The sequence below is a fragment of the Callorhinus ursinus genome, unplaced genomic scaffold, assembly GCF_003265705.2.
Source record: "Callorhinus ursinus isolate GAN/ISIS: 27379988/994484 unplaced genomic scaffold, GSC_fseal_2.0 scaffold1, whole genome shotgun sequence".
In the NCBI taxonomy this organism is placed as follows: Eukaryota; Metazoa; Chordata; class Mammalia; order Carnivora; family Otariidae; genus Callorhinus; species Callorhinus ursinus.
In genome coordinates, this window is record NW_027397063.1 from 59184739 (window position 1) to 59206728 (window position 21990).

Sequence of the window (21990 nt, forward strand, 5' to 3'; positions counted from 1 at the left end):
TGTAAGCTCCAGCCCATAGATCTCATGGCCTTATTTGGGAAACTACTATTTCACACCCAAGGTATCCATTTTTTCCTTCCTTCACTCTCATTCCTTCTCCATGATAGTTTCCTAATGTCAAGAGTCAAGATCTTTGCTAATCTCAGGACTGCAAGACACCAGATTTGGCTCTAAACAGGCTTCCTTCGGTTTGTAAATAGCAGCAATACATAGATTAAGATACTACCCAATAGTATAGAAATGTCTAATGCTTGAAGATGATGCATTCCAACAAGAAGTTTCTTTGTCAGAAACTTCATTATCAAAAAATAGGAGCAATGTAGGTGACCCGACTGATGCATCCAGAACATCAATTACAAGGGGGAAGGGGACTCTAGCATAATATATAAAAAGACTAACTGAACTATAAAATGCTCTGGAAAACCTAAGATCTGGAAGCTCTGGGGCAGAAGAAAAGGAAGAAGCCATCAGTGCTCAAGCCTGAAAAGACTGGGAGTTTCCAGGGCAGTCTGCAATGAGTTAGGCTGGGGCAGGTTTGCCCTGCTCCTCCTCCCCTGAGTGAGATCCCACCCAAAATGAAAATAACTGTTCAGCCTTCCGGGGCGTTTGCCTAATGTAACTGTTCCCTCTCATGCTGGAGTTGACAACTGGGAATGGTGGATGTCAGAGTTAGCCCTTGGGGTGAGAGAGCAGAAGAAAAGGTCCTGAGAAGCTTCAAGTGTAGGGGTGTCTGTGGGGCAGGGTCACCACGGGGAGGAGAGCCCGGAGGAGAAAAAGATTAATGTTAAAGACAAATGAAACCAATTTCCTGATTTTGTTGCACTTGGAACCTATTCAATGATTAATTGACAAAGAGCGCTATATTCCGTAGGAAGTGGTGGTAATGCTGGCTTGCATGGTTTAAGATATTGGATTGTTTCTTGTTTTAACACAACTGACTTAATTATCAAAGAACAGTACCATCAGAGTATAATATATTTTGAACAAATGAGTTCCAATGGAGGTTTTCAAGGGCTACAAAAGCACTAAGACAATGGGAGAAAGAAGCAACATGGGATGGCAGAAGTGAACTTACGAAAATCTAAATATTTTTCAGTATTTTGAAATAAAAATCTTTATCTATAGCTCAAGAAAATGTTGGAAAGAGACAGAAAAACACTGAGGGAAAAAGAGGCATTCTGATTTTGCCCGAATCCCCTATGCTAAATACAGGCAAAGGCAGAATGAACCACCTAGCTCTGAGCAAAGTACCACTATCTTCAAGTGTCCCTTATGAACAGCTGTGGAAGTAGCAATACAGTATGGCTGCCTTTGTCTAGGACTTGTCTCAAGTTTGACAGTGTCTGATTAATGATCAAATAATGAGGTTTTCTACCTTTAGGAGAGGTGCTAATTTTAAAAGTGAAGGTGATGCAAATCCACCTACAGAAATATTTAAAATAGAAAGTATGGGACTAGATGGAAATGGGTGGAGAATCTGAGACATTCGGCATTCCGGGGGCAAAAGATACTGAAGGTATCCCAATGGCCTTTGCTAAGATGAAATGTCACTATGGAAAGGGCACGTACTAGAAGACAGAGTGGCATGATTCTGGGTCCAAGTACAGAACCTGAGGGGGGACACTGTACCCCCGACGCAGCACCTGCGCTCATCTGATTGATGGGGATAAGAAGGTGCCCTTCCTGCCTCAGGGAAACACCGTGTTCACAGATGGCCATTCGGAACAGCAAGAAGCATGTGCCGCCACAGGAAACACTAATGGGAGAAGTAACCTCGAGAGGTGACAGAGAGCACGTGCATGCTGTGAAGCCAGCAGAGAAGACAAACCTATAATGCAACCAAAATAGGATGAGGGAGTGTGGGAGTAAGGGTGTCACTTTACTTAGTATTTTAGTTTCTGCAAGAGTGAAAAAGAAGAAAAGAGGAAGAAAAAGCAAACTGTTCATCTATGAAAGAAGGAACCTTCTTTCTGAGGTGAAACTGCTTTACAAGGGCTTTCAGAAGCTGCTCAGCAAAAGCTGCATGCTAGAGACCTTGATTTCTGAATACGGCTGCCTTGTTTCCACAAACCCTTCTCATTTCTTGTTCACAAACACTCCATGACATAAGCAGGACCGATACTCGCATTACATATGAGAAAAACAAGGCCCAGAATGTTGAAGCATTTTGTCCTGAGCTTTAGGATTAAGTGTCAAAGTCAACACTCATCAACTCCTCACATGAGTTACAGGTGCTAAGCCTCCAGGTTCTATAATACTGAGTTCTAATTACCTAGAAAATAATAAAGCTGTCCAAGGAAGGTGACATTTCTTGATAAATCCCAGGAAGAGAAGTGTCTGCACAGTACTTCCTCAGGTGGGAATGAACTCCTACTAATCAATCAGCCTGGTGGCTCTGGCCGGGCACCATGAAGCACATGCCCAGGATAGAGCCCTTGCCAGGACCCACCCCAAAGTGAAGCAGCTGGATTCTTCATCCTCGCTCTTAAGCAAACGAAAGTCAGTTTTGCTTCTTTAATGCTGTGCCTTCTGATCTCCCTCTGTCTTCAAGGTGGGCCTCCCAGGCTTTCTCTGACATGTGCATGAGTCTCAGCTCAGCAGACACTGTATTTTGGAAAAAGGTCCAGAAACTCCACAGTGCCTTTACTTTAGCAGTGTTGAGGGAACCCTAAGGCTTTCATTCTTCAAGAATGAAACCACGGCTCTTGGACTTGAAAAGAATGATGAGAGCTGGTTAGGCTTCAAGTAAATTAAGTAGAAATAGGAAGTAAAATCAAGAAAAGAGAAGGTCAATTAAAATTACAGCACAACATATGGTATCTTAAGAATATTCTCCAACCTTAGAATTCATACAGTTATCTGAGGAGCTTATTCACAATGCTATTCTCTGGCTCCACTGCCAGAGATTCTGTATCAAGTGTGGGGTGGCACTTGGAACGTGCATTTTTTAATAAGCTTTCTGGGTAATTCTGTTCCAAATACTCCATAATCCCCAACAGTTAAACGGTCTTGGAACGTTCAAGGAGAAAGGCTAGTCAACTGGACGGATTCATCAGAGAGCCACTGGGACACCGGACCAAGAGAGGAGCAAGTGGGCAACGTGCCACAGACGAGCGCCCCAAGCCCACAGCTCATGTGGGCGTTTCACATACAGATAGATGACCGATCTGAGAATCCTACCTCAGCAAGCATGTGGCATGACAGAACTGCTTTCGAGGCATGTGTTCCTCGGTCTGAGACGGGGGCTTTCCATTCCGTACGGGATAGAGAAAGCCCGGTCAGCACACAAAAATAAGGTTGCGTTCATCCCACAATTTAAATGGTGAGAGGGAAGTTCTGATACAGAGGGAAGAGATTGGAATCAGAAGTCCATTCCCAACTCTGCTTATTTGGATGTGTGACAGTCACTTTGATTTCTCTAGCATCCAAACTCTAATTGGAGGCTACAACCTACCTCAAGAGACAGTTGTCAAGAGTGAATGACCACAATTTATCTTTAATAAAGCCTTCTGTAAACTGTAATGCATCAAACAAAGATCAGTATAATGATAAAGAAACTGGAGGTTACTTTCTTAAACACTGATTGCAAGCTTTTTGTAAGCATCTCACCGAGAAGTTGACAAGAATGACAGTGTCACAAAGCCCAGCAGCATGCCAAAAAGAGGTGGGAAACGGCGGGCTGGTAGAGTCAGGAGAACTCACAGAACACTCTGGAAGAATGCAGGAAAACATCCCTTTCTCCACTGGTGGCAGAGGATGAGGAAGATAGGAGAGAAGGCTCAGCATTCCAGGGTACAGCTTTATTTTATACAAACTGTCACTAGTAGACTGTACAGGGCACTCATTGCACTTGGGCTAAAGTCACAGTGAGAGTCCAGCAACTTCTTTCTCAACTACTGCCCATGTTGGTGACCAGGGACTTCTGCTCAGAACACAGTGATCTTCCATTGAGAACTGTGACGAGGATTTGGGTGGGTTCTTCTAAGAGGGTTGGGCCAGGAAAGGGACAGTGGCTCATTTGAATATCTACGAATCTGGGTATCGGCTTAGCTACTTTTGGACAAAGGAAGAATATCTGCCCTACGAACTCCTGTGTTTTTGAAGGGGGGGTTATAGTGAGGGACAGAAAGTGGCATTTTCCACTGCAGTTCACCTTGGAAAAAGCCAGTCTTGTTTCAGCTCAATGAGGAGACAAAGGACAGACTCAAACAGAGTGTGAGGAGAAAAAAAGCCCACAGTAGTCTGATGTGGCAGCAGCATGGCCAGCCTGGCTAAGAGATGGAGGAGGAGCCAGTTCAAGCCTGGAAGACAGGTGGAAAAACTGGAAAGGAAAGAGGTCAGCTAGAATTGCTGATTCCTACACCCTACCTCCCACCCTGAGCTTGTCATTTTTGTCAGAAGCTTTACTACACTCATATAGGTGGCTCTCTTTAGAAGGAAAAAAGTGGGAAGGTTATTTGCTATGCTTAGTTAAGAAAAAGCTTTTCAACAAAGAGACCACAATTATTTCTTTAATAACCTACCAATCAAGATGTCAAACTAACTGATGGGTGAGTCCTTTTATATCATCATAGAAAACTGTCTTGTCACCTTCTGGTTCTATGATGTACATGGCAACATTTATGTGACCAGCATTCCATAGGTGGAGAATTAAAATGACAAGTGAGATGCATGAGAGGCCTACACGGCCTCTTAAAAGGAAACATACCTCACGTATAAAAAAAGTAGTATCTAGGCTTAAAAGGTACAATAAGCCCGACCTTAGCACAGCATGTACAATTACAGAAAAACAAGGGGAATGAGCATGGAAAATATGAGAAGGCCAGAGAGAGGGGTAGCAAGAGTCCAAATCCAAACAGGATGCTATGAACGTGAAGAATTCTTGTCCACATTAGAGGGGAATAGGATGTAAAAAGAAACTGAGAATGAAAGTAGAGCAGTATGAAAAGAATTTGAACATTACTATGAGCAAGTGAGATACATTAAGCAGTTATTTCTGACATCAATTTCTTTATGTGTTAGTTATGTGGTTCCCACCATTAAAGTAAACAGAGTTGAATATAAGGGAAATAAGTGTTTTAATGATATTTCAGGAAAAAGGATGGCAGTTTAGCAGGGAAGCCGTAAGTAATGTTGTAGAGAACAAAGTGAATTATAACTAACATGAGACTCTACGGCAGGAAAAATAGCATCTGGCCAAGAGCATGGGCTGAGGAACAGGTGACAGACAGCAAGACTGGCCTCTGAAATGCCACAGCAACAGGCTCTTCAAGTTAGCTATTGATTGGGGTGCCTGGGTGGCTCCGTCATTAGGCGTCTGCCTTCGGCTCAGGTCATGTTCCTCCCTGTGAGACTGATTGATTGATTGATTGATTATTTATTTATTCATTCATTCATTCATTCATTCATTCGACAGAGAGAGACACAGGGAGAGAGGGAACACAAGCAGGGGGAGTGGGAGAGGGAGAAGCAGGCTTCCCGCCGAGCAGGGAGCCCGATATGGGGCTCGATCCCAGGACCCCGGGCTCATGACCTGAGCCGAAGGCAGACGCCTAATGATGGAGCCACCCAGGCGCCCCAGTAAATACAATCTTAAAAAAAAAAAAGAAAGTTAGCTATTGATGACCTGGGGTGTGCCAGGAGAAGTGAGAGAGGTTAAAAAAAAGCCTTTGGATCACCAAATTTCGTATGAATGTAACAAAAATAATAAATGAGCTTAATCAGCTTTGGTTAAAAACTCATCAGCCACGTGCAGTTTTCTGTATGTGTATCATAAGCCAATAAAAAGTTAAAAAGAAAAACCTCATTAGTTGAAATACAAATGAAACCGTCAAAATAAATCCTGAAAAACAAAATGTTTTGACAGTGGTTTTGAAAGAATAGAACACAAAGAAAACACCAGAATAATGCTAATGGATAAGCACATTTCATGAGTCCCAAAGATTCCAATACTGCTGGTGACTGGGACCAAAAAACTGAAAAATGAATCCTCTTGGTGGCTACAGGTACTCTATTTTAAGGTGACATTAACAAGAAATAAATAAAACTTTTAAAAAGCAAAAAACATACAGGAAAATAATCCCCTTCTCCGATACTAGAAAATGAAAGCTTAGCTGTGGATTCATACCGACAGTAATGCTGGCTTTCTCCCAGCATCACCGGGCCTGCCTGGGTACCTATCGCCTCAGGCCCCCCTGCAGCGTACTTCCCGTCCAGAACCACTAGACTCAGCACATTTGGGAATTCCACTGATCCTGGTGGGTGGGGTGGAAACAAGTTTGTTTCTCCTCGTCCTATAAAGAGGACTGCTCTGGACTGAATTAATATTCCCAACTCCGCCAACAGTTCCACTGTAAGGATGCAGATGTCCAGTTTCGTATGCTGAATACAAACAAGATACCCCAAAAAGGTAACTAAACTGCAGACCACATCCATATTATCCGAATCTCTATGGGAACTAAGACTGCAGGACTTTATCATTTAACCAGTCTTCTCTTTAACAACAGTGCATATTTGGAGTATGTTTCCCACTACTAACCCAATTCCTACAGCGAATATGCATTTTATTTGGGCTATACTGATGTGACATAGAGTTTCATCTGTAGCCATAACACACAAGAGACAGAAAAGTTGACTAGCATTGACTAGCATTGCTGGCATTACTTTACTTTAGTCTATGTAAACACTTACCTCTTTGACACTATGTGTTACTGCCCATATCAGAAAAACTCTTGACATCACCTGGAAAGAAGTCAGGACAACAGAAGATGGAACGATTCCTGAAAGAAATTTTAGGATGGGTAAATAAATGTATATTGTACTAAGTTTCAACATGTAATACATTTTCTGAACCATTCAATTTTACTGTTTAGACATGAAACCATCTTGGGTAACTGAAACTTTATATAAACTGTTTTTCAATATAGTCAATATTAAAAACTTTTTTCCTCAGGGATGCCTGGGTGGCTCAATCAGTTAAGCTTAATCAGACCTGCCTTTGACTCAGGTCATGATCCGAGGGTCCTAGGATCGAGCCCTGCATCGGGCTCCCTGCTCATCGGGGAGCCGGCTTCTCCCTCTGCCTGCAGCTCCCCCTGCTTGTGCGCGCTCTCTCTCCCCTGACAAATAAATAAATAAAATCTTAAAAAAAAAATAAAAAAACAACCCTCCCAAGACCCCAACTTTTTCCCTCCAAAACTCTAATATTGCTTCCCCCCAAAACAATAATATTGTTAATGCCAACAGTATATCATGGAATCTAGGTACTCTTTTTTTTTTTTTGTAAGATTTTATTTATTTGAGAGAGAGTGCACAAGCAGGTGGAGGGGCAGAGGGAGAGGGAGAAGCAGGCTCCCCACTGAGCAGGGAGCCCGATGTGGGGTTCGATCCCAGGACCCTGAGATCATGACCTGAGCTGAAGGCAGACGCTTAAACAACTGAACCTCCCAGGTGCCCCTCTAGGTACCTTTTGTAAAGCCTTTCAAAATCACTGGCCAAGTGCAATATATTTTATATTTATCATATAGAGAAAACAAAACCATCGCTTAACCACTAAAATTAGACACTGAAAGGTCATTTTATACTATGGGTTTCAAAAATGAATAGGCACCTATAAAAGGGAAATCAACTGTATTTGTATCTAATGAACATTAGCAACTCCTGCATATCATATGTACTACCTATACTGTATATTGACGTATTATCTAATGGTTAAATTATCTTTTAAAATTCACTTGAATAGTTTGCCAATAAGCATACAAAAATCAAAGTTTATTATCTTTATAAATCATTCTCACCTTGTTCATTACAGTAAACATTGGTATAATTATCCTTCCAATGTCCTGAAGTTAGAACACTGGAATCATTAGTTATTTTAGATAACCATTAAGTTCTGCTAAGTTTAAATTTCTTTGGCTTCTCCTTTCAATTCCTACAATCACAACCCCTATGGAGAAACCAGCCACTGCCATTACAAAAAACTCTTGCCTCCATTAGGTCATCTTAAACCCAGCAATAAGCCATTATCTGTAAGCCTCATTTTCTCATTGTAACTTTATACTGGTAAGGAACTGCTACTAAAGTAAAATCTGGAAGCAGAATTATGGGTACCCAATCTAGCAGCTCCTCCATCCTCACCTCTTTGCCATTTCTCACTGGCCTTACTACTAGCAGCAACTACACTTACCAACTTCCTGGACATTTCAGGTTGCGTGTGGGCCATTCCATACCTGCCAGGAGCCCTCAACATGGCTGCAGATCTTCCTTCCACTCTAAAACTAACCTCTTCTTCAATATATCCACTGGACTATCCTAGGCCAATTTTCATTCTTCCAAGCCTTCTAAAACACACTCAGACTTCTGAACATTTATAAAACAGAGAAACAACTTGCCCAAAGACTGTGTACAAATCAGAGATAGTATTGTCTCTATGGGTGTGGCTATGAAAGGAAATCACTTCATATCTCATTAAGAAAAAGAGATGGAAGATCCTGTTAGAATGTGTTTCCTGAAGATTTGGGCTTCAAAGAGGGACAGTTTAGTTCCCAAAAGCAAGTAACATGGACATGTCAAGCAATGCTTGCCATAAAAAGACACTCAATAAATCTTTGTAGAATGAATGAAAGAAAAATAAATGCATGGACATGTAGTCCAATGGAATAGAGTTGAGAGTTTAGAAATAAATCCTTACATTTATAGTTACTTGACTTTTTTCTTTCTCCTTCCTTCCTCCCTCCCTCCCTCCCTTCCTTCTTTCTTTCTTTCTTAAAGATTTTATTTATTTATTTGACAGAGAGAGACACAGCGAGACAGGGAACACAAGCAGGGGGAGTAGGAGAGGGAGAAGCAGGCTTCCTGGCCAAGCAGGGAGCCCGATGTGGGGCTCAATCCCAGGACCCTGGGATCATGACCTGAGCCGAAGGCAGACACTTAACGACTGAGCCTCCGAGGCACCCGTTACTTGACTTTCAGCAAGGATGTCAAGACAATTCAATGGAAAAATAACTGTCTTCTTTTTTTTTTTAAGATTTTATTTATTTGACAGAAACAACAGTGAGAGAGTGAACACAAGCAGGGGGAGTGGGAGAGGGAGAGGGAGCCCGATGTGGGACTCGATCCCAGGACCCCGGAACCATGACCTGAGCCAAAGGCAGACGCTTAACAACTGAGCCACCCAGGCGCCCCTGTCTTTTCAACAAATGGTGCTGGGACAACTGGATAGCTGCATACAAAAGAATAGAGTTAGAACACTTCCTTATATCAAATACAAACAAATTAACTCAAAATGGATCAAAAACCAAAATGTAAGAGATAAAACTATAAAACTCTTAGAAGAAAATATAAATGGGGGGCAAGAGTCCAAGATGGCAGAGGAGTAGGAGACCTTAATTTCATCTGGTCCCAAGAATTCAGCTAGATAGCTATCAAATCATTCTGAACACCTGCGAACTCAAATAGGGATCTAAGGAAAGAATAGCTATAACTCTACAAATAGAAAAGCGACCACTTTCTGCAAGGTAGGAGGTGTGGAGAAGTGAATCCCAGATGATACACGGGAAGATTAATCGCGGGGGGTGGGGGGTCAGAGCCTCCGTCAGCCAGCTACCAGCAAGTGATAGAGCAGCAGAGCACAAAATTGGAACTTTTAGAGGTCTGCTCCAGTGAGGGATGTTGCTCAGGTGCCTAAGTGAGGGTGCAGTGTTAGCCGGGACAGTGTGGTCTCAGGACCCTTGGGGTCACAAGAAGACTGGGGGTGCCTGAGTGTGGCAGAGCTCCCAGGCCATCGGGGCGGGGAAGCCGGCTGCAAAGAGTGAGCTGAGGAGTGGGCTCTCAGCTCCGGGTTGCCGTAAACCGTGATCCATGGCACAGTCAGGCTCCTCCAGGAGGGACCCAACAAGCGGCAGATCCAGGGAGACTCCCCTTCCTCCCCCGGGAGGAGCAGTGAGGGAGCGCACTGCAGGGATCTGCTGGGTTTGGAGACTCCACACGGGGTCGTGCGCCAGAGATAGAAACGCTTGGTAACAGGCCGGGTGAGCACGGAGTGCGGCTGGAGGCCGGGGAGTCGGGAGTGATCGACTGCTTTTCTCTGCGGGCTCACTGAGGAGTGGTGCTCCGAGTTCTCGGCTCCTCCGGGGCCAGAGATAGGGAGGCCGTCATGTTCATTCTTGTCCTCTAACGCTGCGTGGAAAGCTTTCAGGTAACAAAAGCCATGTAGAGCAAACCAGAACAGATTACTTAGGCCGGACCGGCAATGGCAGTACAATTCTGCCTCGGGCAAAGACATTTGAGAACCACTGCAACAGGCCCCTCCCCCAGAAGATCAGCAAGAACATCCAGCCAAGACCAAGGTTACCCATCAAAGAGAACTGCAAAACTCCAGCGCTAGGGGAATACAGCACATAGAATATATATAAAAAAAAAAAAAAGTAGGAATGGAAAAATGAAGGGGGGTAATCGGAGGAGGAGACGAACCACGAGAGACTATGGACTCTGAGAAACAAACAGGGTTTTAGAGGGGAGGGGGCTGGGGGGATGGGTTAGCCTGGTGATGGGTATTAAAGAGGGCACGTATTACATGGAGCACTGGGTGTTATATGCAAACAATGAATCATGGAACACTACATCAAAAACCATGATATAACGTATGGTGACTAACATAACATAATAAAATAAAATAAAAAAAGAAAAACAAAACAACCCACAAAGAATTCATGGCTTTTTTCCTATGATTCTTTAGTCTTTCAATTTTTTTCTTTCCTTTTCAACCAATTTCTTATTTTATCAACTTTTTTTGATTTTAATTTTCATTTTTACAGTTATAGTCTATCTCTTCATTGTATTTAGTCTGATTTTTGTATATATATATATAAGTTTTTCTTTCTTTACAATTTTGGGATGCACTTTTCTTCTAACAGACCAAAATACACCCAAAATCTACTATATGACTCTGTTCTATTCACCTGTCTGATCATATTCTCTTTTTTGTTTTTCCTCTTCCTTTTGTTGTTTTGTTTTGTTAAAGAAAGTCTTTTTGAATTTTCATCTTTACAGTTACATTCTATCCTTTCAATGTACTTAATTTTATTTTTGTATATATACATTTTTCTTTCTTTACTCTTTTAAGATATAGTTTCTTCTAACAAACTGACAAAAACCACTCAGGACATAGTGTATTGCTCTGTTCTGTTCACCTGTTTGTTTATATCCTTTCCCTTTTGTTCTTGGATTTTTTTCCTCTTTTGTTTTTACTTGTCTTTTTTTAATTTCAATTTTTACAGTTACATTCTATTCTTTCATTGTATTTAATTTTATTTTTGTACATATATAAGTTTTTCTTCTTTACAATTTTGGGATCTAGTTTTCTAAAAAACAGACCAAAATACATACATAATTCAGTATATTGCTCTATTCTGCTCACCTGTCTGATTATATTCTTTTTTTTTCTTTAATTTTTTTTTCCTGGTTTCGGGTCTCTCCTGATTTGTTTAGTGTATATTTCTCTGGGCTTGTTGTTACCATTTTATTTTGTTCTCTCATTCATCTGCTGTTCTCTGGACAGAATGACAAGACAGAAAAACTCACCTCAAAAAAGAACAAGAAGCAGTACTGACTGCCAGGGACCTAATCAATATGGATATAAGTCAGATATAGGAACTAGAGTTCAGAATGACGATTATAAAGATACTAGCTGGGCTTGAAAAAAGCATAGAAGACACTAGAGAATCCCTTTGTGGAGAAATAAAAGAACTAAAATCTAACCAAGTTGAAATCACAAAGGCTATTAATGAGATGCAATAAAAAATGGACGCTCTAACTGCTAGGATAAATGAAGCAGAAGAGAGAATTAGTGATATAGAAGACCAAATGATGGAGAATAAAGAAGCCGAGAAAAAGAGAGGTAAACAACTACTGGATCATGAGGGGAGAATCTGAGAGATAAGTGATGCCATAAAGCGAAACAATATTAGAATAACTGGGATCCCAGAAGAAGAGGAAAGAGAGAGAGGGGCAGAAGGTATGTATATTGAGGCAAATTATAGCAGAGAACTTCCCAATCTGGGGAAGGGAACAGGCATCAAAGTCCAAAAGGCACAGAGAACCCCCCATCAAAATCAATAAAAACAGATCAACACCCTGATATATACTAGTGAAACTTACAAATCTCAGAGACAAAGAGAAAATACTGAAAGCAGCTGGGGACAAGAGATCTGTAACCTACAACAGGAGAAACATTTAGATTGGCAGCAGACCTATCCACAGAGACCTAGCAGGCCAGAAAGGACTGGCATGATATATTCAGGGTGCTAAATGAGAAAAAGAATAGCCAAGAACACTTTATCCAGCTAGGACGTCATTCAAAATGGAGTGATAAAAAACTTCCAGGGCAAACAGAAACTTAAAGAATTTGTAACGACCAAACCAGCCCTACAAGAAATATTAAAGGAAATATTAAGGAAAGAAAGAGCCCAAAAGTAACACAGACCAGAAAGGAACAGAGACAACATATAGTAACAGTCACTTTACAGGTAATACAAATGGCACTAAATTCATATCTTTCAAAAGTTACCCTGAATGTAAATGGTCTAAATGCCCCAATCAAAAGACACAGGGTATTAGATTAGATAAAAAAGCAAGACCCATTGATAAGCTGTCTGCAAGAGACTCATTTTAGACCCACAGACACCTCCAGATTTAAAGTGAGGGGGTGGAAAACCATTTACCATGCTAATGGACATCAAAAGAAAGCTGGGGTGGCAATTCTCATATCAGACAAATTAGATTTTAAACCAAAGACTGTAATAAGAGATGAGGAAAGACACTATATCATAATTAAAGGGTCTATTCAACAAGAAGATCTAACAATTATAAATATCTATGCCCCGTAACATGGGAGCAGCCAATTAATAACAAAATTAAAGAAACACATCGATAATAATACAATAATAGTAGGGGACTTTAACACCCTTCTCACTACAATGGACAGATTATCTAAGCAGGAGATCAACAAGGAAATAAGGGTTGTTTTTTTTTTTAAGATTTTATTTATTTTTTGACAGAGACAGCAGGAGAGGGAATACAAGCGGGGGAGTGAAAGAGGGAGAAGCTGGCTTCCTGCTGAGCAGGGAGCCCAGTGTGGGACTTGATCCCAGGACTCTGGGATCATGACCTGAGCCGAAGGCAGATGCTTAATGACTGAGCCACCCAGGCGCCCGGAAATAAGGGCTTTGAATGACACACTGGACCAGAGGGACTTCACAGATATATTCAGAACATCCCATCCTAAAGCAACAGAATACACATTCTCGAGTGCACATGGAACATTCTCCAGAATAGATCACATACTGGGTCACAAATCAGGTCTCCAGCGGTATCAAAAAATGGGATCATTCCCTGCATATTTTCAGACCACAATGCTTTGAAACTGGATCTCAATCACAAGAGGAAATTTGGAAAGAACTGAAATACATGGAGGCTAAAGAGCATCCTACTAAAGAATGAATGGGTCAACCAGGAAGTTAAAGAAGAATTTAAAAAAATGCAGGGCGCCTGGGTGACTCAGTCGTTGGGCATCTGCCTTTGGCTCAGGTAATGATCACAGGATCCTGGGATGGAGCCCCGCCTCGAGCTCCCTGCTCTGCGGGAAGCCTGCTTCTCCCTCTCCCACTCCCCCTGCTTGTGTTCCCTCTCTCGCTGTGTCTCTCTCCGTCAAATAAATAAAATTTAAAAAAAAAAAGGATTTAAAAAAATTCATGGAAACAAATGATAATGAAAACACAACTGTTCAAAAATCTTTGGGATGCAGCAAAAGTGGTCCTAAGAGGAAAGTATATAGCAATACAAGTCTTTCTCAAGAAATAGGAAAGGTCTCAAATACACAACTTAACCTTACACCTAAAAAACCTGGAGAAATAACAGCATATAAAGTCTAAATCCAGCAGCAGCAGAGAAATAATAAAAGATTAGAGCAGAAATCAATGAAATAGAAACCAAAAGAACAGAACAGATCAACTAAACTAGGAGCTGGTTCTTTGAAAGAATTAGTAAGACTGATAACCCCCTAGCCACACTTAAGAAAAGAGAAAGGACCCAAATAAATAAAATCATGAATGAAAGAGGAGAGATCACAACCAACACCGAAGAAACACAATTATAAGAACATATTATGAGCGGGGCGCCTGGATGGCTCAGTCATTGGACGTCTGCCTTTGGCTCAGGTCATGATCCCAGGGTCCTGGGATCAAGCCCCGCATTGGGCTCCCTGCTCAGCGGGAAGCCTGCTTCTCCCTCTCCCACTCTCCCTGCTTGTGTTCCTTCTCTCACTGTGTCTCTCCCTGTCAAATAAATAAAATCTTTATTTTTTTTTAAAGATTTTATTTATTTATTTGAGAGAGAGAGAATGAGAGAGAGCAAGAGAGGGAAGAGGGTCAGAAGGAGAAGCAGACTCCCTGCCGAGCAGGAAGCCCGATGTGGGACTCGATCCCGGGACTCCAGGATCATGACCTGAGCCGAAGGCAGTCGCTTAACCAACTGAGTCACCCAGGGGCCCATAAATAAAATCTTAAAAAAAAAAAAAAAACATATTATGAGCAACTATATGGCAACAAATAGGCAATCTGGAAGAAATGGATCCATTCCTAGAGATGTATAAACTACCAAAACTGAGACAGGAAGAAATAGAAAACCAGAAAAGACCCATAACCAGCAAGGAAATTGGAGCAGTAATAAAAAATCTCCCAATAAACAAAAGTCCAGGTTCGGATGGCTTCCCAGGGGATTTCCATCAAACATTTAAAGAAGAATTAATACCTATTCTTCTGAAGCTGTTTCAAAAAATGGAAATAGAAGGAAAACTTCCAAACTCTTTCTATGAGGCCAGCATTACCTGATCCCAAAACCAAAGGCCCCACCAAAAGGGAGAATTACAGAACAATATCCCTGATGAATATGGATGCAAAAATTCTCACCAAAATCTAGCCAATAGGATCCAACAGTACATTAAAAGGATTATTCACCACAACCAAGTGGGATTTATTCCTGGGCTGCAAGGATGGTACAACATCCGCAAATCAACGTGATGCAATACATTAATAAAAGAAAGGACAAGAACCATATGATCCTCGCAATAGATGCAGAAAAAGCATTCGACAAAGTACAGCATCCTTTCTTGATTAAAACTCTTCACAGTGTATGGACAGAGGGAACATACCTCAATATCCTAAAAGCCATTCATGAAAAGCCTACAGCGAATATCATTCTCAATGGGGAAAAACTGAGAGCTTGTTCCCTAAGGTCAGGAACACAACACAGATGTCCACTATCACCACTGCTATTCAACATAGTCCTAGAAGTCCTAGCCTCAGCAATCAGACAACAAAAAGAAATAAAAGGCATCCGAAATGGCAAAGAAGAAGTCAAACTCTCACTCTTTGCAGATGACATGATTCTCTATGTGGAAAACCCAAAAGACTCCACCCAAAAATTGCTAGAACTCATAGAGGAATTCAGCAAAGTGGCAGGATATAAAATCAACACAGAGAAATCAGTTGCATTTCTATACACTAGCAATGAGACAGAAGAAAGAGAAAGTAAGGAGTCAATCCCATTTACAATTGCACCCAAAACCATAAGAGACCTAGGAATAAACCTAATCAAAGAGGTGAAGGATCTGTACTCAGAAAACTATAGAACACTCAGGAAAGAAATTGAGGAAAACACTAAGAAATGGAAAAACGTTCCATGCTCATGGACTGGAAGAACAAATGTTGTTAAAATTTCTATGCTACCTAGAGCAATCTACAAATTCAATGCAATCCCTATCAAAATACCATCAACTTTTTTCACAGAGCTGGAACATATAATCCTAAAATCTGTGTGGAACCAGAAAAGACTCCAAATAGCCAAAGGAATGTTGAAAAAGAAAATCAAAACTGGTGGCATCACAAAGCCAGACTTCAAGCTCTATTACAAAGCTGTAATCATCAAGACAGTATGGTACTGGCACAAAACAGACACAGAGATCAATGGAACAGAATCCAGAATCCAGAAATGGACGCTCAATTCTATGGTCAACTAATTTTCAACAAAGCAGAAAAGAATGTCCAACGGAAAAAAGACAATCTCTTCAACAAATGGTGTTGGGAAAATTGGACAGCCACATGCAGAAGAATGAAACTGGACCATTCCCTTACACCATTCACAAAAATAGACTCAAAATGGATGAAAGACCTAAATGTGAAACAGGAATCCATCAAAACCCTAGAAAAAAACACAGGCAGCAACCTCTTCGACCGTGGCTGCAGCAACTTCTTGCTAGACACATCTCCAAAGGCAAGGGAAACAAAGGCAAAAATGAACTATTGGGACTTCATCAAGATAAAAAGCTTTTGCATAGCAAAGGAAACAGTCGACAAAACCAAAAGACAACCAACAGAATGGGAGCAGATATCTGCAAATGTCTTATCAGATAAAGGGCTAGTATCCAAAATTTATAAAGAACTTATCAAACTCAACACCCAAAGAATAAATAATCCAATCAAGAAATGGGCAGAAGACATGAACAGACATTTCTGTAAAGACATCCAAACGGCCAACAGAAACATGAAAAAATGCTCCACATCACCTGGCATCAGGGAAATACAAATCAAAGCCACAACGAGACACCACCTCACACCAGTTAGAATGGCTAAAATTAACAAGTCAGGAAATGACAGATGTTGGTGAGGATGTGGAGAAAGGGGAACCCTCCTACGCTGTTGGTGGGAATGCAAGCTGGTGCAGCCACTCTGGAAAACAGTATGGAGGTTCCTCAAAAAGTTGAAAATAGAGCTACACTATGACCCAGCAATTGCACTACTTGGTATTTACCCCAAAGACACAAATGGAGTCATCCGAAGGGGCACCTGCACCCCAATGTTTATAGCAGCAATGTCCACAATAGCCAAACTATGGAAAGAGCCCAGATGTCCATCGACAAATGAATGGATAAAGAAGATGCAGTGTGTGTGTGTGTACACACACACACACACACACACACACACACTGGAATATTACTTAGCCATCAAAAAGCCCCAAATCTTGCCATTTGCAATGAAGTGGATAGAACTAGAGGTTATTATGCTAAGTAAAATAAGTCAATCAGCAAAAGGTAATTATCATATGATCTCACTGATATGTGGAATTTAAGAAACAAAACAGAGGATCATAGGGGAAGAGAAGAAAAAATGAAACAAGATGAAACCAGAGAGGGAGACAAACCATAAGAGACTCAATCTCAGGAAACAAACTGAGGGTTGCTGGAGGGGAGGGGGTGGAGGGATGGGGTAACTGGGTGATGGACATTAAGGAGGGCATGTGATGTAATGAGCACTGGGTATTTTATAAGACTGATGAATCACAGACCTGTATCTCTGAAACCAATAATACATTATACGTTAATTAAAAAAAAAAAAAAGATTATATGGTCAGGTCAAACTCCGCCCCTCCTCCCCAGCATTTTAGCAAAGATAAAATTCAAATGATGTTTTCAGTAAAAAATGATCACCTTCTTTAAAAGACTGCATTAAAGATTAAAAAAAAAGAGGAAGAAAACATAAATGTGAATCTTTGTGACCTTGGATTAGGCAATGGTTTATTAGCTATGACACTAAAAGCACAAGAAAAAATAGAGCTCATCAAAATTAAAAACTTATGGGCTTCAAAGGATACTATCAAAAAAGTGAAACGACAACATACAGGAGAAAATATCTATGAATTGTATATAATAAAGGACTTATATCCAAAAAAAAGAATTAAAAAATTTTTTTAATTAAAAAAATTTATTATTTTTTTTGAGAGAGAGAAAGAGGGAGGAGAGGGGCAGAAGGAGAGAGAGAATCTTAAGCAGGCTCCACGCCCAATGCAGAGCCTGACAACAGGGCTTAATCTGAGTTCATAACCTAAGCCGAAATCAAGAGTCGGATGCTTAACCAACTGAGCCATCCAAGTGCCCCGAAAATAAAGAATTCTTACAACTCAATAATAAAAGACAAATAACCCAATTAAAAAATAGGCAAGGAATCTGAATAGACATTTCTCCAAAGAAGATATCAAATGGATAATAAAGACATGAAAAGATGCTCAAACCATTAGTCAGCAGGGAAATGTGAATCAAAACCATAATGAGATATACTTATACTAGGATGGCTATAATCATCAGATACATTATTACAGAAAATAACAAGAGCTGGCGAGGATGTGGTGATATTAGAGCCCTCATACATTGCAGTTAGGAATATAAAATGGTATAGCTACTGTCTGAGAGTACCTCAAAATGTTACATATGGAATTACCATATGACCAAGCAATTCTACTCCTAGGTATATATGTACCCAAGAAAAATAAAACATATGCCCGAACACTGGCAGTGAATGTTCATAGTGGCATTCATCTTAGCTCCAAACTGGAAACAATCAAAATGTCCAACAACAGATGAGTGGATCAATAGAACGTGGTATATCTATACAATGGAACATCAGAAAGAAAGTAAAAACTAATGAATAATAAATAAAAAGAAATGAAGTACTGATACATAGTATAATATTGATGAACTCTGAAAACATGCTGACTGAAGAAGCCAGTGACAAAAGACCACATGTTACATGATTCGTTTTATATGAAAAGTCAAGAATTGACAAACTATAGAGACAGAAAGACTAGTGGTTCACAGGGGCTAGAAGGTTAGGAGGGAAACTGGGAGCAACAGCTAATGGGTACTGGGTTTCTTTTTGGGCTGATGAAAATATTCTAAAATTGACTGGTGATGGTTGTACAACTCTGTGAATACTGAATTATATATTCTAAATGGGTGAAATATATATGTGAATTATATGTGAATAAAGCTTTTATTAAAAAATATATGAATTAAGCACAAAGCCTGGTGATATATAATACTGCTAAAGAAGCTAAATCAGTGAGTCAAACATTAAGTGAATATACTTAGCCAGATTATCCTGTAGATTACATTACCAGAAAATCTAAAGATCAATAATCAAAGGCTTTCCTAAATGAATTATTAAGCATTTGCTGCTTAAGGAAGGACCACCAGTATTTCTAGTTTCTTTTTTTTTTTTAACTCAAAGATTAGCTCATCACATAAAAATATTTTTTTCCCTTTCATTTCTGCTTTCTTCTTTTGCCATTGAAACAATGGGCTAGACTGCTAATGGCCTGACCAGTGCTCCAGGGTTGCGGATATATTTCGGTGGGAATCAAGAAGTCCAGGATCTGGACCTCAGGTTTCCAACTTCAAAAACTAATTTTATCCCATTCATGAGCAAAAATCAGGCTCTTGGGAGACTGACTCAGACTAATCAAATCCAGAGGAGTCTAGATAATAAACCAAAATGCCATTTCATTCACTTACAACAGAAGCACAGCCTTTGTAATAACTGAATGGTTGGAATTTTAGAGACCCTCATCTAGGGGCACTTTTTTCCTCCTGTGGAAATCAGAATGCTTATTAGGAAGTGTGACTTCCATGAAGGGATCTGGTTGTTCTGAGGGATGAATACTGCAATTCAGTGGAACTCTTCTTTACTCTAGAGCTCCCTTTCATAGGGAATATGAAGATTTATATATATCTTCCTTTTGAAAGTGCTAATCAAAAATTATACTTTTTTTAAAAAGTAAGTTTTAACAGCCAAAAACATTTATTCCTTAGGTAGATTTCCCACCAGTCTTTTCTTCTAAGTATGCATATATACATTTTTAAAGATTTTATTTATTATGTTGGAGAGAGAGAGCACGCGTGCACGAGCAGGGGGAGTAGCAGGCAGAGGGAGAAGCAGGCTCCCCGCTAAGCAAGGAGCCCGATGCAGGACTTGATCCCAGGACCCTGGGATCATGACCTGAGCCGAAGGCAGACACTTAACCAACTGAGCCACCCAGGCGTCCCCTCTTCTAAGTATATTTTTAAATACAGTTCAACTTCTATTGTTTATACTCTTTGTAGTTTGTTTTTCTCACTTAAAATTTTGAGAAATTTTCTTACAACATATTCTTCAAAATATTTTAACTTGCGTCATAGTATTCCTTTGAGTGGAATATATTTATCTATTCTCCTTCTGTGAGACACTGAAATTTCTCAAATTTCTTGATATAAATGAATAAAATATTACAAATAATACTTAAAAATTTCTGAGGCTTAGAAAAAAATTTTTTTAAGGATTATTTCCTTGGGATAGTTCCCAGAAGTAGAACTACTAGGTCAAATGCTATGAATGCCTTTAAAGATCTTGAAATACATGGCCAAATTGCTCTCCAAAACATCTGTATTAATATACACTCCCACCAGCAGCATACAGCCTGGCTGCTTTAGCCTACCCCTCAACAGTAAATTTAAATCTTAGTAAGTTAGGAGTAAAAGGCCAGTAAATTTAAATCTTAATAAGTTAGGGAATAAAAAGCTGATCAACTTGATGCAGATGCAGAGATGTTTCTGGCTTTGCCTGCAGGTGTTCCTTAATTCCCTATTCAGGAAATTGCCTATTTAGTATTGAGGTACCTGAATTTCCCCCAAATGATGTCATTCATACTAACTCTCACTTGGTTTCTGTGGCATATGTACCTACCTCAACTGGTCACCCAGCAAACAAAAGTTTTGGCTCTAGCCTGACAACCCAATCTCAAAATGCCTGCCCTACTGGACCAGTCAAAAGGCCAGCAGGAAGAAGGACCCCTTATATAAGGAAGACCATCTGAAGACCAGATCTCCAAGTTTATCCTTGGAATTAAGCCAGACCAACAACAGAAGGCCACATAGATGGAATCATCTTTGCCCTGAACAGAACTGATATCATTGAGTTGGGTGTATTGTTATTGTCAGCTGGATTTCATGAAATTAAAAAAAGAATCATTATTAGCTGTAGGAATGGTATGCAGTATAATATCCACTCTATCACTCAATTCCCCTTATATTAGCCCTAGGTGGGAAGTCTGTTTTAGAAATCAATGCTAAGTAATATTTATGCCTCTCCAATCTGATAGGATTTCTATAACTCAACTGCCCTTCTCTTTTTTCTTTTATTATTTTATTTTAATTTTAGTGTAGTTAACATACAGTGTTATATTCTCAGTTGCCCTTTTCAACATGGTAGTCAGAAAGTTTCAAGCCAAATCTGAAGCATACTACATTATTGTATTTCCTGTGGAAGTTACCACAAATCAGTGTGGAATGAGGAGTACAGACAGACTGGATCCTCCTTCTTTTCTAGACTTCTTGCAGTCACTCCCAATGTGATTGCATTTATTATGCCATTATCCCTTATTTGAACACAATGACACAGCGTGTTAAAACTACCTACACCTCAGATTTTTGGTTGTTGATTACTTAAGTTGGTTGTTTTCAGACAACGAGAGACTCTGCAATCTTATCAGTAACCCATCACTAGGACAAAATTCATTAAAAAAAGACTTACCAGGCATCTATTATTCATTAATTGAATTCAACAAATATTTTTGGAGTACCTACTTTGTGCCAAGTACTGTTTTCCATGCTGGGGATATAATGGTGAATGAGATACGTCTCTGCCCTCATGAACTTACTCTCTCAGGCTGTAACTGATTTGCTTTGGGATAGCTCTTATTTTTAGGACTTCTTCCTGAAGGTGATGTGAGGCAACTAAACATTTGTAAACAGAATGGCATGATCACTTCTTGGTTTCAGAAAAATTTCTCTATCAGCAGGGCACATCTTTGGCAAGACGAGGTTATAACTTGAGAAATAATTATGGGAATTTATGTTGAAAGGGCAATGAACTTTTGAAGCAAAACATTGGCATATAAAAGAAACAGGCATTTATATGTGTGGAGTGTGTGTGCGCACGCGCACGTTTTTAAACAAAAGCTGTATAAAGGGGATCTGGCAAACAGTGTGTGTGTGTGTGTGTGTGTGTGTGTGTGTGTGTGCTAAGCAAAAGCTGTATAAAGGGGGTCTGGCAAACAGGTGTGTGTGTG

The 21990-nt window shown here is 40.2% G+C and overlaps 1 protein-coding gene across 3 annotated transcripts in view; it reads right to left on the minus strand.

Moving 5' to 3' along the window:
- Positions 1–21990, minus strand: part of HACD2 (3-hydroxyacyl-CoA dehydratase 2) — a 113830-nt gene that overhangs the window by 27259 nt on the left and 64581 nt on the right. For all 3 annotated transcript variants that reach the window (XR_012378774.1, XM_025875364.2, XM_025875373.2), the window contains exon 4: positions 6691–6779. Coding sequence is in view for 2 of the 3 variants with exons in the window: in XM_025875364.2 (XP_025731149.1) it covers positions 6691–6779 (89 nt within the window). In the remaining variant the exon portion in view is untranslated. The remainder of the gene's footprint in view (positions 1–6690; positions 6780–21990) is intronic.